Here is a 16,433-nt window from a genome sequence, read left to right as displayed (position 1 = left end):
GGGTCTGGCATGGAACCTTTCCGAACTGTATCGCCTCGTATGAGGCCACCATCTTTCCCAACAATTTTATGCAAAGATGAATGGAAACTTGAGCAAGTCGGAGAACCATGGAAACCATTTCTTGAAGTGTTCTCACTTTGTCCTCTGGGAGGAACACTCTCTGAGCTACAGTATCCAGTATCATGCCCAGAAACAGGAGCCGTTGAGACTGATCCAGATGGGACTTCTGTAAATTGAGAATCCACCCGTGGTGAGACAGAAGTTGGATAGTGCGATCTATATGGAGCAGTAGAAGCTCCCTGGAACTCGCTTTTATCAGGCGATCGTCCAGGTAAGGGACAATGTTGACCCCCTTTGTGAACACCCACGGAGCTGTAGACAGGCCGAAGGGTAACGTCTGAAACTGATAGTGATCGCTCAGTAGGGCGAACCGCAGATGGACCTGATGAGGAGGCCAAATTGCAATATGGAGGTAAGCGTCTTTGATATCTAGGGACACTGGGAATTCTTGGGGTTCCAGGCCTGCGATCAAAGCTCTCAAAGATTCCATCTTTAATTTGAAAACCTTCAGGTAAGGATTCAAGGACTTCAGATTCTAAATGGGTCTCACAGACCCATCTGGTTTTGGCACTATGAACAGACTGGAGTAGTAACCTTGTCCTTGCTGTAGCAGGGGTACTGGAACAATAACCTCGGACTGGACCAACTTGTCGATGGCCAGTAGTAGCATAACACGCATATTTTCCTGAGACGGTAAGCTTGATTTGAAAAAACGTTGGGGAGGAGCACCGTCTAACTCCAGCTTGTAACCCTGAGAGATAAGGTCCCTTACCCAGGCATCTTGGCAGGAACCGTCCCAGATGTGGCTGTAGTGACTTAACCGAGGTCCCACCACGAGATCCCCTCGGGGTGGATGGGCACCGTCATGCCGAAGTCTTTGTGGAAGCTGAACTGGTGCTCTTTTCTTTAGAACTGACGACGGCTGGTTTCTTAGGCTTACCTCCTGAAGCCTCTAGCTGCGTTGGAGGCACCCCCGGCTCTAGATCGATATCTGGAGGACCGAAAGGACTGAGTAGACGGTCCCAGGTAGGCATGCCTAGCAGGCGGAGAAATGTGGATTTCCCAGCAGTAGCTTTGGAGATCCATGCGTCCAACTCGCCTCTGAAGAGCCATTCCCCTGTGAAGGGAAGAGATTCCACATTACGTTTGGAGTCAGCATCTGCAAAACACTGACGCAACCATATGGCTCTGCTTGCAGACACAGCCATAGCAGTAGTCCTAGCATTAATATTGCCAATCTCTTTAAGGGAGTCACAGAGGACTCTTACTGTGTCCTGAATGTGTTTTAGGAAAGTTACAGTAGTAACTAAGGTCATATCACCCGAAAGATTCTCCTGAATTTGAGTAGCCCACTTATGAATTGCATGTGTCGTCCAGCAACCAGCAATGACCGGTCTTTGAGCTACACCTGCAGCAGTGTAGATAGATTTCAGAGTGGTCTCCATTTTCCTATCTCCCGGATCCTTTACCGTAAAGGAGCCCGGAGCTGGGAGCACCGCCTTCTTAGAGAGGTGAGAGACTGAGACGTCTACTGCTGGAGATTCTTCCCAGAATTTCCTGCCTTCAGGGGCAAATGGGGAGGTATGCAAAAACCTTTTGGACACCTGATATTTTTTATCTGGATGTTTACAGGCTAATTTAAATAAATCATCCAATTCCTTAGAATCGGGAATGGTGAATGTCAGTTTGTCTTGTGGGAGGAAAAACGACTGCTGATTAGTAGCGTCCTCCAGAGGGAGATGTAACACATCCCGTATAACCAATATGAGGGTTTCAATACCCTTTGTAGGGGTGCAATCCCCACTAATGGGATCCACATCATCCTGTACATTATCATCTTTTTCTGATGGGATTGCAGGTAAAGCACGTTTTTGTGCACCTGTAGTAGACCTGAGGGGATGGGGAACATCAGCCTTGGCAGCTAGGTTAGCTACTGCTTGTTGCAGTTGTGTTTTATTGGCAGTGAGTTGAGATGACATATCAGACATTATAGTTTTGATAGCCCCCAGCCAGGAAGGCTGTGGACTCTCCCCCACGTTATCAGCATTTTGTGGTGACTGACTACACTGCTCACATGATATGGAGCCAGATGAAATAGGGGAGAATCTGGCATTACATACACTGCATAACTTCTGTTTCACCATTATGAAATACAGATACAATACACATACAACACAGACTGATTACAATACAAACATATATATTGGTAAATGCTCAATTAGCTTAGTGATATCATTCAGGTGCTCGAAAGGAAGGGGTATTTCTGAGCAAGAAAAAAAGCAATTGGTTTCCCCAGCACCCTGAATGATAACAGTAACCAGATATAAATCCCACATGATAATAGAATTCAGAGATCTTTGTTACACATATTTGCGCAAATGTGTGGTTAAGCCCCAAAGCCGCATCAAGGCCTCTCTGTATATTTGGGGTCCCTAGCGCTATATCTAGGTGCAGGGTGTGGCACCCCAAAACACCAGAATGAGCCAGAAAGCCCAGCTTGGCACACCAGTGTAAAAAACTATAGTGTTAATAAGTTAGTATTTAGGAAGCCGAAGCTATAGAGAGGGTGATACAAACATGAAATGTAATTAAAATAGAGAAATAGTGTTAGAAAATTAATAAGTGAAAAGTGTTAATAGAATGTAAAGGTATGCCACACTAAAGCCATCCAGCTCAGCCAGTCCAGAGGCACCACACCTCACACCTCCATTACCCCAATCTGGGTCTAATATTAACCAGCAAGGAGCCACATGATAATGGCTCCTTACTAAAATATGTCTAAGCTAAGAGCTACCTACCTTGGAGCAACCCCATAATGCTCCATGTGGCATGTCAGGGCCTGCACCACCTCCTAATGCAGGAACCTCTCTGCCTCTCACAACAGACATATAGATTGGTAAATGCTCAATTAGCTTAGTGATATCATTCAGGTGCTCGAAAGGAAGGGGTATTTCTGAGCAAGAAAAAAAGCAATTGGTTTCCCCAGCACCCTGAATGATAACAGTAACCAGATATAAATCCCACATGATAATAGAATTCAGAGATCTTTATTACACATATTTGCGCAAATGTGTGGTTAAGCCCCAAAGCCGCATCAAGGCCTCTCTGTATATTTGGGGTCCCTAGCGCTATATCTAGGTACAATACAAGCCTGCCCTAATGCATGTGAGAGGAGACACAGAAGAGAGCACCCCAGTGCAACCAAAGCTGTACAGCCCCAGTGAGGCTGTCAGAGTGTGTGTGTGTGTGTGTGTATATATATATATATATATATATATATATATATATATATATAATATATATATAGAGAGAGAGAGATAGATGGAGATGTATAGATATATATAGAGAGAGATATATATATAGAGAGGTATATAGATATAATATATGAGAGAGAGGGTGAACAGTGATACTGTCTGTGAACTGTGCATGAACAGCGGCTCTCCCCCTCTACACCCGGTACCAATGGTCCTGTGAACGTGTGGAGGAGCTGTATGAGGCTGCTGCTTATGCAGAGGATGGTGGCGCCCCCCCCCCCCCCCCCCTTCCAATCCCCGTAATGGTGCCAGAGCTACTAATAATTCCTTTTTCATCCACTAGGGGTCACTGGAGTACTCTTGGGATATGGACGGCTTTAGCAGAACAAAGGCACTGAATATTTAAATTTAGAACTCTCCACCCCTCCATATCCCCGAGTACCTCAGTGTTTTTTTCTGTGCTCACAGCACTAACAAGGCTTGTGTGGGGCTCCCACACTTAGTTGAAGATTTTATTAATTTTTCATTTTTACTTTTACATTTTACTTTTTCACACATCCCTTCCCAGTTTCTGTAAAAACATGGGTCCGGGATAGTGCCGCTGCACGGAGCAGCGCATGGCGTGTCGGTCCTCACAAAGAGCACCCTCACAGCCACAGGCAGCCTACTGCAAGAGCTGGACGGAGCTTACAGATAGAAGCCCCGTCGCAGCCATAAACTGAAGAGCTCGGAGCTTACAGATAGAAGCCCGTCGCAGGCCTCCCTACAACACGGTATGCTGGGGAAACGGGGCGGTCAGCGCAGGCTGCCGCCCCGCTGTGTGGGTTCAGTGTTGTAATGCCGCCCGCTCATACAGCCGCCCGCCTCGGCCGCTCCGTCCGCCCGCCCCAGATGCTCCGTCAGTGCTGTATTGCAGCGCTGAGAGAGGGAGAACCGCCGCAGCTCGGCTAGCGACGCCGGAAGCCGCTACGCGCCGCTCCGGCCAGCCGACCTCCGCTGATCTGCAAGAAATGTCCCTCGCCTCCCTGCAATGAGCTTCCCGGCGCTCCCCGCTGAGACACAGCGCTACAGGGAGTACAGGGGGAGGGGGGGGGACCTGGCTGATTACAGCGCGGCTGCAAGGGAATGTAAAGGGAAAGAATAGCACTGCCATATCTATATTAATAGAGAGATCCCTATATAAACTGCAGTCAGCAGGCTATATGCCTGTGATTATCACTGTATAATAGGCTATTGAGCCTATATTAACACTGGATGCATGTATTGATTATCACTGTATAATAGGCTATTGAGCCTTTCTCTAACGTCCTAAGTGGATGCTGGGACTCCGTAAGGACCATGGGGATTAGCGGCTCCGCAGGAGACTGGGCACAACTAAAGAAAGCTTTAGGACTACCTGGTGTGCACTGGCTCCTCCCACTAAGACCCTCCTCCAGACCTCAGTTAGATTTCTGTGCCCGGCTGAGCTGGATGCACACTAGGGGCTCTCCTGAGCACCTAGAAAGAAAGTATATTTAGGTTTTTTATTTTCAGTGAGATCTTCTGGCAACAGACTCACTGCAGCGAGGGACTAAGGGGAGAAGAAGCGAACCTACCTAACAGGTGGTAGTTTGGGCTTCTTAGGCTACTGGACACCATTAGCTCCAGAGGGATCGACCGCAGGACCCGACCTTGGTGTTCGTTCCCGGAGCCGCGCCGCCGTCCCCCTTACAGAGCCAGAAGCACGAAGAAGGTCCGGAAAATCGGCGGCAGAAGACTTCGGTCTTCACCAAGGTAGCGCACAGCACTGCAGCTGTGCGCCATTGCTCCTCATGTACACCTCACACTTCGGTCACTGATGGGTGCAGGGCGCTGGGGGGGGCGCCCTGAGGGCAATAAATAACACATTGGCTGGCAAAATATACATCATATATAGTCCAGAGGCTATATAGATGTAAAATTACCCCTGCCAGTATCACAGAAAAAGCGTGAGAGAGTCCGCCGAAAAGGGGGCGGGGCTTCTCAGCACACTGGCGCCATTTTCTCTTCACAGTGCAGCTGGAAGACAGCTCCACAGGCTCTCCCCTGTAGTTTTCAGGCTCAAAGGGTTAAAAAGAGAGGGGGGGGGGGGCACTAAATTTAGGCGCAATATATGTATACAAGCAGCTATTTGGGGAAAAATCACTCAATTATAGTGTTAATCCCTGCATTATATAGCGCTCTGGTGTGTGCTGGCATACTCTCTCTCGGTCTCCCCAAAGGACTTTGTGGGGTCCTGTCCTCAGTCAGAGCATTCCCTGTGTGTGTGCGGTGTGTCGGTACGGCTGTGTCGACATGTTGGATGAGGAAGGTTACGTGGAGGCGGAGCAGAGGCCGATAAAGGGGATGTCTCCCCCTGTGGGGCCGACACCAGAGTGGATGGATAGGTGGAAGGTATTAACCGACAGTGTCAACTCCTTACATAAAAGGCTGGATGACGTAACAGCTGTGGGACAGCCGGCTTCTCAGCCCGCGTCTGCCCAGGCGTCTCAAAGGCCATCAGGGGCTCAAAACAACGCCCGTTAACTCAGATGGCAGACACAGATGTCGACACGGAGTCTGACTCCAGTGTCGACGAGGTTGAGACATGTACACAATGCACTAGGAACATCCGTTACATGATCTCGGCAATGAAAAATGTGTTACGCATTTTCTGACAAACCCAAGTACCACATAAAAGGGGTTTTATTTTTGGGGAGAAAAAACAGCCACTGTTTTGTTCCCCCATCAGATGAATGAATGAAGTGTGTAAAGAAGCGTGGTTTCCCCCGATAACAAACTGGTTATTTCTAAAAAGTTACTGATGGCGTACCCTTTCCCGCCAGAGGATAGGTCACGTTGGGAGATATCCCTTATGGTGGATAAGGCGCTCACACGTTTGTCAAAAAAGGTGGCACTGCCGTCTTAGGATACGGCCACCTTGAAGGAACCTGCTGATAAAAAGCAGGAGGCGATCCTGAAGTCTGTATTTACACACTCAGGTTATATACTGAAACCTGCAAATTGCCTCAGCATAAATAGTGCTGCTGCAGCGTGGTCTGACACCCTGTCAGATAATATTAATGCGCTAAGACAGGGATAATAATATTTGCTAACATTGAGCATATTTAAGACGTTGTCTTATATATAAAGGATGCACAGAGGGATATTTGCCGGCTGGCATCCAGAATTAATGCAATGTCCATTCTGCCAGGAGGGTAGTAGAAACCCGGCAGTGGACAGGTGATGCTGCATTTAAAAGGCACATGGAGATTCTGCCTTTATAAGGGTGAGGAATTGTTTGGGGATGGTCTCTGGGACCTCGTATCCACAGCAACAGCTGGGAAGAAAATTTTTTACCTCAGGTTTCCTCACAAAAGCCTAAAGAAAGCACCGTATTGTCAGGTACAGTCCTTTCGGCTTCAGAAAAGCAAGCGGGTCAAAGGCGCTTCCTTTCTGCACAGAGACAAGGGAAGAAGGAAAAAGCTGCACCAGTCAGCCAGTTCCAGGATCAAATATCTTCCCCCGCTTCCTCTGAGTCCACCGCATGACGCTGGGGCTCCACAGGTGGAGACAGGTGCGGTGGGGGCGCGTCTCGGGAACTGCAGGGATCAGTGGGCTGGCCCACAGGTGGATCCCTAGGTTCTGCAAGTAGTATCACAGGGATACAGGCTGGAGTTCGAGACGACTCCCCCTCGCCGTTGCCTCACATCAGCCTTGCCTGCTGCCCTCGGAGAAAGGTAGCACTGGCGGCAATTCACAAGCTGTACTTCCAGCAGGTGAAATCAAGGTACCCCTCTTTCAACAAGGCCGGGGTTACTATTCCAAAATGTTGTGGTACCGAAACCAGACGGTTCGGTGAGACCCATTCTAAAATTTAAATCCTTGAACACTTATATACGAAGGTTCAAGTTCAAAATGGAATCGCTCAGGGCGATTATTGCAAGCCTGGAAAATTTCAGGGTATCACTAGACATCAAGGATACTTACCTGCATGTCCCTATTTACCCTAGTCACCAGGTGTACCTCAAAATTGTGGTACAGGATTGTCATTACCAATTCCAGACGTTGCCGTTGGTCTGTCCCCGGGAACCGAGGGTATTTACCAAGATAATGGCCGAAGTACTTATCCCGTACTTGGACGATCTCCTTATAAAGGCGAGGTCCAGGGAGCAGTTGTTCGTCGGAGTAGCACTATCTCGGGAAGTGCTACAACAGCACGGCTGGATTCTGAATATTCCAAAGTCACAGCTGGTTCCTACGACGCGTCTACTGTTCCTGGGTATGGTTCTGGACACAGAACAGGATAAAAAGAGTTTCTCCCGGAGGAGAAGTCCAAGGAGTTGGCGTCTCTAGACGGAGACCTCCTAATACAAATACAGGTTTCGGTGCATCTATGCACGCGAGCCTTGGGAAAGATGGTAGCTTCTTACGAAGAATTTCCATTCGCCAAGTCCCATGCAAGGATCTTCCAGTGGGATCTGTTGGACAAGTGGTCCGGGTCGCATTCTCAGATGCATCAGCGAATAACCCTGTCTCCAAGGGCCAGGGTGTCGCTGTGGTGGTGACTGCACATCTTCTAGGGGGCCGCAGATTCGGCATACAGGACTGGGTCCTGGTGACCACGGATGCCAGCCTTCAAGGCTTGGGGGCAGTCACACAGGGAAGAAACTTCCAAGGCCTATGGAAAAGTCAGGAGACTTCCCTACACATAAATGTTCTGGAACTTTGGGCCATTTACAATGCCCTAAGTCAGGCTAGACCCCTGCTTCAACACTGGCCGGTGCTGATCCAGTCAGACAACATCACGGCGGTCGCTCATGTAAACCGACAGGACGGCACAAGAAGCAGGATGGCGATAACAAGCCACAAGGATTCTCCGATGGGCGGAAAATCATGTGTTAGCACTGTCAGCAGTGTTCATTCCCGGAGTGGACAACTGAGAACTTTCTCAGCAGACACGACCTCCACCCGAGAGAGTGGGGACTTCATCCAGAAGTCTTCCAAATGATTGTACACCGTGGGGAAAGGCCACAGGTGGACAGGATGGCGTCCCGCCTCAACAAAAAGCTACAAAGATATTGCGCCAGGTCAAGGGACCCTCAGGCGATAGCTGTAGACGCTCTGGTAACACCGTGGGTGTACCAGTCGGTGTATGTGTTCCCTTCTCTGCCTCTCATACCCAGGGTAATGAGAATAATAAGAAGTAGAGGAGTAAGAACTATACTCATTGTTCCGGGTGGCCAAGAAGAGCTTGGTACCCAGAACTCCAAGAAATGATCTCAGAGGGACCTGCTGCAGCAGGGGGCCTGTCTGTTCCAAGATGTACCGCGGCTGCGTTTGACGGCATGGCGGTTGAACGCCGGATCCTGAAGGAAAAGGGCATTCCGGAGGAAGTTATCCCTACGCTATTTAAAGCTAGGAAAGAAGTGAACGCAAACCATTATCACCGCATATGGCGGAAATATGTTGCGTGCTGTGAGGCCAGTAAGGCCCCAAAGGAGGAATTTAAGCTAAGTCGTTTTCTGCACTTCCTACAAGTCAGAGGTGACTATGGGCCTAAAATTGGGTTCCATTAAGGTCCAGATTTCGGCTCTATCGATTTTCTTCCAAAATAGAACTGGCTTCACTGCCTGAAGTTCAGACTTTTGTTAAGGGAGTGCTGCATAGTCAACCCCCGTTTGTGCCTCCAGTGGCACCGTGGGATCTCAACGTAGTGTTGGATTTCCTGAAGATGCATTGAGTTGAGCCACTTAAATCCGTGGAGCTACAATACCTCACGTGGAAAGTGGTCATGCTGTGGGCCGTGGCGTCGGCCAGGCGTGTATCAGAATTGGCGGCTTTGTCATACAAATGCCCTTATATGTATTCTATATGGATAAGGCGGAATTGAGGACTCGTTCCCAATTCCTTCCTAAGGTGGTATCAGTTTTTCATGTGAACCAACCTATTGTGGTGCCTGCGGCTACTTGGGACTTGGAGGATTCCAAGTTTTCTGGACGTAGTCAGGGCCCTGAAAAGTATATGTTTCCAGGACGGCTGGAGTCAGGAAAACTGACTCGCTATTTATCCTGTATGCACCCAACAAGCTGGGTGCTCCTGCTTCTAAGCAGACTATTGCTCGCTGGATCTGTAGCACGATTCAACTTGCACATTCTGCGGCTGGAATGCCGCACCCTAAATCTGTGAAAGCCCATTCCACGAGGAAAGTGGGCTCTTCTTGGGCGGCTGCCCGAGGGGTCTCGGCTTTACAAATTTGCCGAGCTGTTACTTGGTCGGGTTAAAACACTCTTGCAAGAGTCTACAAGTTTGATACCCTGGCTGAGGAGGACCTAGAGTTTGCTCATTCGGTGCTGCAGAGTCATCCGCACTCTCCCGCCCGTTTGGGAGCTTTGGTATAATCCCCATGGTCCTTATGGAGTCCCAGCATCCACTTAGGACGTCAGAGAAAATAAGATTTTACTCACCGGTAAATCTATTTCTCGTAGTCCGTAGTGGATGCTGGGCGCCCATCCCAAGTGCGGATTGTCTGCAATACTTGTATATAGTTATTGCCTAACTAAAGGGTTATTGTTGAGCCATCTGTTGAGAGGCTCAGTTGTTATCATACTGTTAACTGGGTATAGTATCACGAGTTATACGGTGTGATTGGTGTGGCTGGTATGAGTCTTACCCGGGATTCAAAATCCTTCCTTATTGTGTCAGCTCTTCCGGGCACAGTATCCTAACTGAGGTCTGGAGGAGGGTCTTAGTGGGAGGAGCCAGTGCACACCAGGTAGTCCTAAAGCTTTCTTTAGTTGTGCCCAGTCTCCTACGGCGCCGCTAATCCCCATGGTCCTTACGGAGTCCCAGCATCCACTACGGACTACGAGAAATAGATTTACCGGTGAGTAAAATCTTATTATATTAACACTGGAGGCATGTATTGTAAACTGCCTGTGATTATCACTGTATAATAGACTATTGAGCCTATATTAACACTGCAGCAGGTATTGTAACCTGTCCTGTGATTATCAGTGTAAGCATGGCATGGGGGCCATTTTAACCATGCTTCCTGTTTCTTCCAGTTTGTAATTCCAGAACGTTCCTGCCCTACATCTCTACTCCACCGGAGGCGCAGGGGTGTTAGTGGGAATTTTGGTTCAGGTTTCACATAGGCTGGCCATGTGAACTGCATTTCGGCCATAAATATATATATATATATAAGTTTTACTACAATGCCTGGACATAAATCTACCACATGTTCAGTATGTTTTGTAGGTTTCCACTCCGGAAGCCGGTTCATTCCCAGATCCTATGTTAAGCATTGGCAATTCAAATTGACTCCGCTCGACAGGAGCGGTAAGATCGGAGTCTCGGAAGTTACTCCGCCAGCTCTAACGGAGGAGTCTCCGCTTTTCCAAAGGTCCAACTTCACTTTGGGTACCAGGGTGTTAATTTAACTGGTCTTATAATTTAAACATTTCTGCTAGGTTGCAGTCTGACAATTCTATGTCAAACCTCACAGCGCTAAATACGAGTGAGGAGAGGCCACATTAGACCAGTAGTCAGATAGTGCGGGTTTTTGACAACCATACATTGCTAATGACCAGTGAGTCAGTCTCTGAAATTTACAGAGACTAAGGAGCCTCTAACATCTAATCCGTCGTATTTACTAAACGACAGATCTTCAATGGGCTTCTTATTTAGGATATCTTACTAAGATTTAAGTCTATTTACCCGTTTCCACACAGTGACATCTAAATTGGAGAATCCACCATTGGTGAATTCGTCTGTGTCAAACCTTATAAAGACCCAAGATACATTTGGGTCACTAGGGCGCTCTGTGTATGGAAACAATGACGATCACGTTATACTTATCGTTAATCACATCTGAGAAGCTGCTGAGTATCTCTGTACAGCTTCTGCTGCCGCCTGTTAGCTCGCTTCTCGCTTTTCATCGTCGCTAGTTTCAGCACGACCAGGCCAGAAGTTCTTTGGTCCTAAATTTGACAAATTCCCGCCATTGCCTCCTCCGGTATCAAGACGGAAATACTCTGGTCCAGCGTTTAAAGCCTTTAGACTTCAGTCTTTTCAAGGCTGTGGTACAAAAACAGTCACGCCTTGTAACGCCAGGGCGCTAAAGTCACAACAAGCCAGTGGCTTGACGGGCTCCCAGCCCATCTCGAATTTCCAATTGTGGGAGCGCGCCTTTACACGTTACATTTGCCGGGTTTCCAGACATCCACTCATGGATGTATCCGCTATTTAGGGTTAAAACAAAGCTGTCTCCCGCCACTGCGGTTTTTCAAGGCAGGACTGCCTCTGTCGGACGACAAGAAGGCGTTTTGGCAGGTTGCCATTCAGTCTCTGCTGGATTCAGCAGTTTTTAATTCCAGGCCTGGTACACCAACAAGGTCAGGGTTATTATTCCCGTCTATTTGTGGTACCGAAGCCGGAGGGCTCCATCGCAGTCTCAATCAGTAAGTCACTTACTACAGATTGAAGATGGAATTTCTGCGGTCAGTATTTGCATATTTGGAGCCACAAGATTGCATGATTGCGCTTGATCTCCAGGATGCGTACTTACACATTCCGGTTTGGTCACCTCATCACAGGTTCTTGCGTTTTGCAATACGCCACAACCATTAACAGTTTCAGGCTCTACCGTTTGGCCTCTTGTCAGCGCCTCGGGTATTCACCAAAGTGATGTTTGTGATGATAGCTCATCTCAGATCCCTGGCAGTGACAATTGTTCCATACTTAGACGATCTGCTCATAAGAGCTCCGTCTCAACAGATGCTCCTCCGACTTGCGCTGCTAACGTACACCACGGTTGCAGTGTCAACTTCAAAAACAATCGCATCTAATTCCGTCTCAACGACTTCAATTCCTAGGTATGATTCCAGATACGGTAAATCAAAGAATTTACCTACTACACCAGAAAGTACAGATTATACGCGGTACATTTGTGTATTCGCCTATTAGGAACAATGATGGGCTTTCGAAGCGCTTCAGTTCGGAGGTTTTCACTCGCGTCCATTTCAACAGCAGTGGTCGCCCTCACATAGGCAGATTCCCCACAGGGGGGCGAGGGTGTCTCTACTCTGGGCGAGAGTCTCAGAGGTTGGGGAGTTGTAGTTTAAAATGGTCAGCGACAGGGTCTCTAGACGGATCACGACAGATTGCTGTCTATAAATGTCCTGGAACTCCGTGCAATTTACAATGCACTACATGCTTCGCTCTCAGACTGTCCAAGTGCAGTCGGACAACGCGACGGCAGTCGCATACACAACAACCAGGGAGGAATGAGAAGCCGCATGGCAATGCGGGAAGTAGCTCGAATCCTCAATTGCCCAGAATACCACAAGGTGATATTGTCGACTGGGTTCATTCCGGGAGTGGACAACTGCTAGACGGATTATCTCAGCTGTCGGGATTTTCATCCAGGAGACTGGGCATTAAATCCGGAGGTGTTTCACATGTTGGTCCACAGGTGGGGTTACCCTCAGGTGGACCTGATGGCATCTCGCCACAATTACAAACACCCCAGTATGTGTCCAGAACGACAGATCCAAGGGCAGTGGCTGTGGATGCTCTCACAATCGCGTGGCCGTACAGCCTCGTGTATCGGTTTCCACCGTTTTCCGCTGCTCTCATAGTTGCTAAAACGGATCAAAAGAGAGTCCATCACAGTCATACTAGTGATGCCTCATTGGTCTCTGAGAGCTTGGTTCTCGAATCTCCGCGGACTACTCGCAGACTATCCTTGGCCGCTCCTACTACGTCCAGACCTGTTACAACAGGGTCCGTTCTTTTACTCCTATTTAGCGCGGCTGCGTTTGACGGGGTGGTTGTTGAGACCGCCCTCTTAAGAAGAGAGGGCATTACAGTTTCGGTTATACCAACCATGTTACGAGCTAGGAAGCCGGTTACGGCAGCTCATTATTACAGAATTTGGCGTGCCTATATAGGTTGGTGTGAAGCTCGGAAGTTTCCGACATCATCTTTCAAGTTATCCCGTATTCTGTTATTTTTACAGACTGGGTTAGATGGAGGACTGCGTTTATCTACACTGAAGGTGCAGGTATCTGCGTTGTCAATTTATTTTCAAAGACGATTGGCTCTATTGCCGTCGGTACACACTTTTCTGCAGGGTGTCCTCAGAGTACAGCCTCCATTTATTCCACCTACAGCGCCATGGGACTTGAATCTGGTTTTAGATTTCTTACAGTCTTCATATTTTGAACCCTTACAGCAAGTGGATATTAAGTTTCTCACTTGGAAAACGATTTTTCTTCTAGCCTTAGCTTCGGCAAGGCGTTTTTCAAATTTGGGTGCCTTGTCATGCAAGCCACCGTATTTGGTGTTTCCTGATGACAGAGCGGAACTTCGGACGAATCCCGATTTCTTACCAAAGCTAGTGTCATCTTTTCACATCAATCAACCAATAGTAGTTCCTGTGTTGACAGCACATTCTAGAACTCTGAATGTGGTACGCGCATTACGCGTTTGTGTCCCGAACGTCTACAGTTCGTAATACGGATACGTTGTTTGTTCTCTATGATGCTGCCAAGTGGGGTTGGCCAGCTTCTCAGCAGACCTTATCCAGATGGATAAAACTGACTGTACGTCAGGCTTACCTTAAGGCTAAGTTACAGTCGCCTACATCAGTAATAGCTCATCCCACAGGTTCTGTGGGAACGTCATGGGCAGCTGGTCGTGGAGCTTCTACGACGCAGCTTGACCGTGCGGCTACATGGTCTTCAGTGCACACGTTTGTGCGCTTTTACAAGTTTGATACGTTGGCGGCATCAGCATCTAGCTTTGGCCGCCTAGTGTTACAGGTGTCAAACAGCTCTCCCGCCCACGGGGGAAGCTTTGGTACGTCCCAAGAGTACTCCAGTGACCCCTAGTGGATGAAAAAGAAAATAGGATTTTGGTACTTACCAGGTAAATCCTTTTCTTTGAATCCATAGGGGGCACTGGACGCCCACCCAGAGCAGTTTTACCTGGATTGTATTAAGCTCAGGGGATCTTATGGTAACACATTTTCACCGACTGGTTCAAATTATAAGTTTCTATCGGTTATGGTGTCAACTGTTTCGTTGTCAGTAACGTTATGTGTCAACTTTGTTGTTGTCCGTTATGTTATAGGAATTCTCCATTGTCAACCTCTCTATAGTTCCTGTTCGGCTCAGTAAAAAACACTGAGGTACTCGGGGATATGGAGGGGTGGAGAGTTCTAAATTTAAATAATCAGTGCCTTTGTTCTGCTAAAGCCGTCCATATCCCAAGAGTACTCCAGTGCCCCCTATGGATTCAAAGAAAAGGATTTACCTGGTAAGTACCAAAATCCTATTATTTATACTGGCCATGTCTCCCACATCATTTGTAGCCTCGCATAAATGCATGGTACAATAATGCCAGCCAGTCTCACGCAGGGGCTTCAGCGGGTCCTCCCCCAGGAGGGACCCGCAACTCTGCCGCACAATGAACCGGTTTGTACTCGCCACCGACGTTCACCTTCAGGTTTTGTTAGGGGTGTGCAGCATGCTGCGACAGCTCCGGTGCAGTGCCCTGCTGAACAAACAGCCCCTTAGGACTTGGTCCTGCAGTGGGGAAGCGTCTCTGAACCTCACGAGGCCGGTGACCCCTCCCGCCAACTCCAACGGCGCAGGTATGCTGTTGCCCAAACAGCATACCGAATTAAATAAAAGTTTAAAAGAAATTGAAGAAAAACTCTGGAGCTTGCAGAGTGTGCATCCTCTCCTGAGGGCACTTTTTTCTAAACTGGCTGTGGGAGGGGGCAAAGAGGGGAGGAGCCAGCACACCCAGTTGAAGAAATGTAAAGTGCACTGGCTCCTTTGGACCCGTCTATACCCCATCGTACTAATCTGTCCCCAATATCCCTTATGGATGCTAGAGAAATGACAATAGTTACGCATGCAATTATGGTATGGATGAGTCCTGTACACTATAAATGAGTATTAACCCTGCAGTATTTTTGGCAAGTGCTACTGTAGGATCCCTAAAGTATATATTCATTCTAAAACCTTGTCTGTCTACCTGTTTCATTTTAAGGTGTTGATTCTTGCATTTATTTTATTTTTATTTATTTATTTTTTCCAGTACATAAGAGTTAAACAGGTTATTTTTTTTATTTTTTTTCCGGTTGATTTAGGAAGAACGAGAAGAAATTCTGAAGAGGAGGCGATCATCCAAATGCGGCTCATACCGGGCTGTGGAAGACATTACAGAGGAGGAGCTAGAGAATGTGGCCGTGACCGTTAAGGACAAAATTTACGACAAAATATTGGTAATTTTTCTTTTTGATCTGCTCACTGCAGTTGTCTATACAGTATGTATGCATATGTAATTACCCTTTATTGGTCTATACTTGTGTATCCTGTTGTCAGTTTTACCCCCCACTATAATACCTTATAAACAAAGATAAAATCTCTTTATCCATACATTAAAAGCAACCTGAGAAATGATATAAAGTATTTATAAATCATCTAGTATTTAAAAAGTAACTTAGTAACACTGTGCTGTGGAGGCTTTTTGGTAAAGAGTAAATGAAAGCCAACCATTATTAGGGGATAACTACGATCTCCCGACAGACGGGATGCCGGCTGTCGCTATACAGATAGTGACATCCCGTCTGCCGGAATCGCGGCAGTGAGTCCCTTCGCGGGCTAGGTGCACTCGCCACGCATAGGGCTGCGCTTGCCACAGGCTCTATTCCCACTCTGTTGGTGGCGTGGATCCAACAACCAAGTGGGAATACCTGGCTGTTGTCGGTATTCCGGCTGTCTGTTTAACGGCGGGTGTTTTTGTAATGTAAGGTGTGAAAGCCTATTGCTTTTTACAATTATACACTGCCGTTCTATAGGGAAGCACTTGTCACCAGTGTCGTCAGAAAACAGCAGACACCAAAACATTCTGCCGCAATCCTGGCTGTGGTGGCGTCCGAGGCCAGTTTTGTGGGCCCTGTCTACGAAATCGCTATGGTGAAGATGTGAGAGAGGCCCTTTTGGACCCAGTAAGTAGTCGTATGGAAATGTATTTTTTTACAAGTTATTTTGTTGTATACTACCTGGCCTGGTAGATTGCAGAAACACTTCAAGTCCCGTTGAAAAT

The 16,433-nt window shown here is 47.7% G+C and overlaps 1 protein-coding gene across 2 annotated transcripts in view; it reads left to right on the top strand.

The window, feature by feature from the left end:
- CDCA7L (cell division cycle associated 7 like) overlaps nt 1–16,433 on the top strand; it is a 103,569-nt gene that overhangs the window by 60,740 nt on the left and 26,396 nt on the right. For both annotated transcript variants that reach the window (XM_063921783.1, XM_063921782.1), the window contains exons 5-6: nt 15,475–15,609; nt 16,186–16,335. In XM_063921783.1, coding sequence (XP_063777853.1) covers nt 15,475–15,609; nt 16,186–16,335 — 285 coding nt within the window. The remainder of the gene's footprint in view (nt 1–15,474; nt 15,610–16,185; nt 16,336–16,433) is intronic.

The sequence above is a fragment of the Pseudophryne corroboree genome, chromosome 5 (assembly GCF_028390025.1).
Source record: "Pseudophryne corroboree isolate aPseCor3 chromosome 5, aPseCor3.hap2, whole genome shotgun sequence".
Taxonomy (NCBI): Eukaryota; Metazoa; Chordata; class Amphibia; order Anura; family Myobatrachidae; genus Pseudophryne; species Pseudophryne corroboree.
Note: the sequence above shows the minus strand (reverse complement) of the source record. Positions and strands in the feature narration are given on the sequence as shown.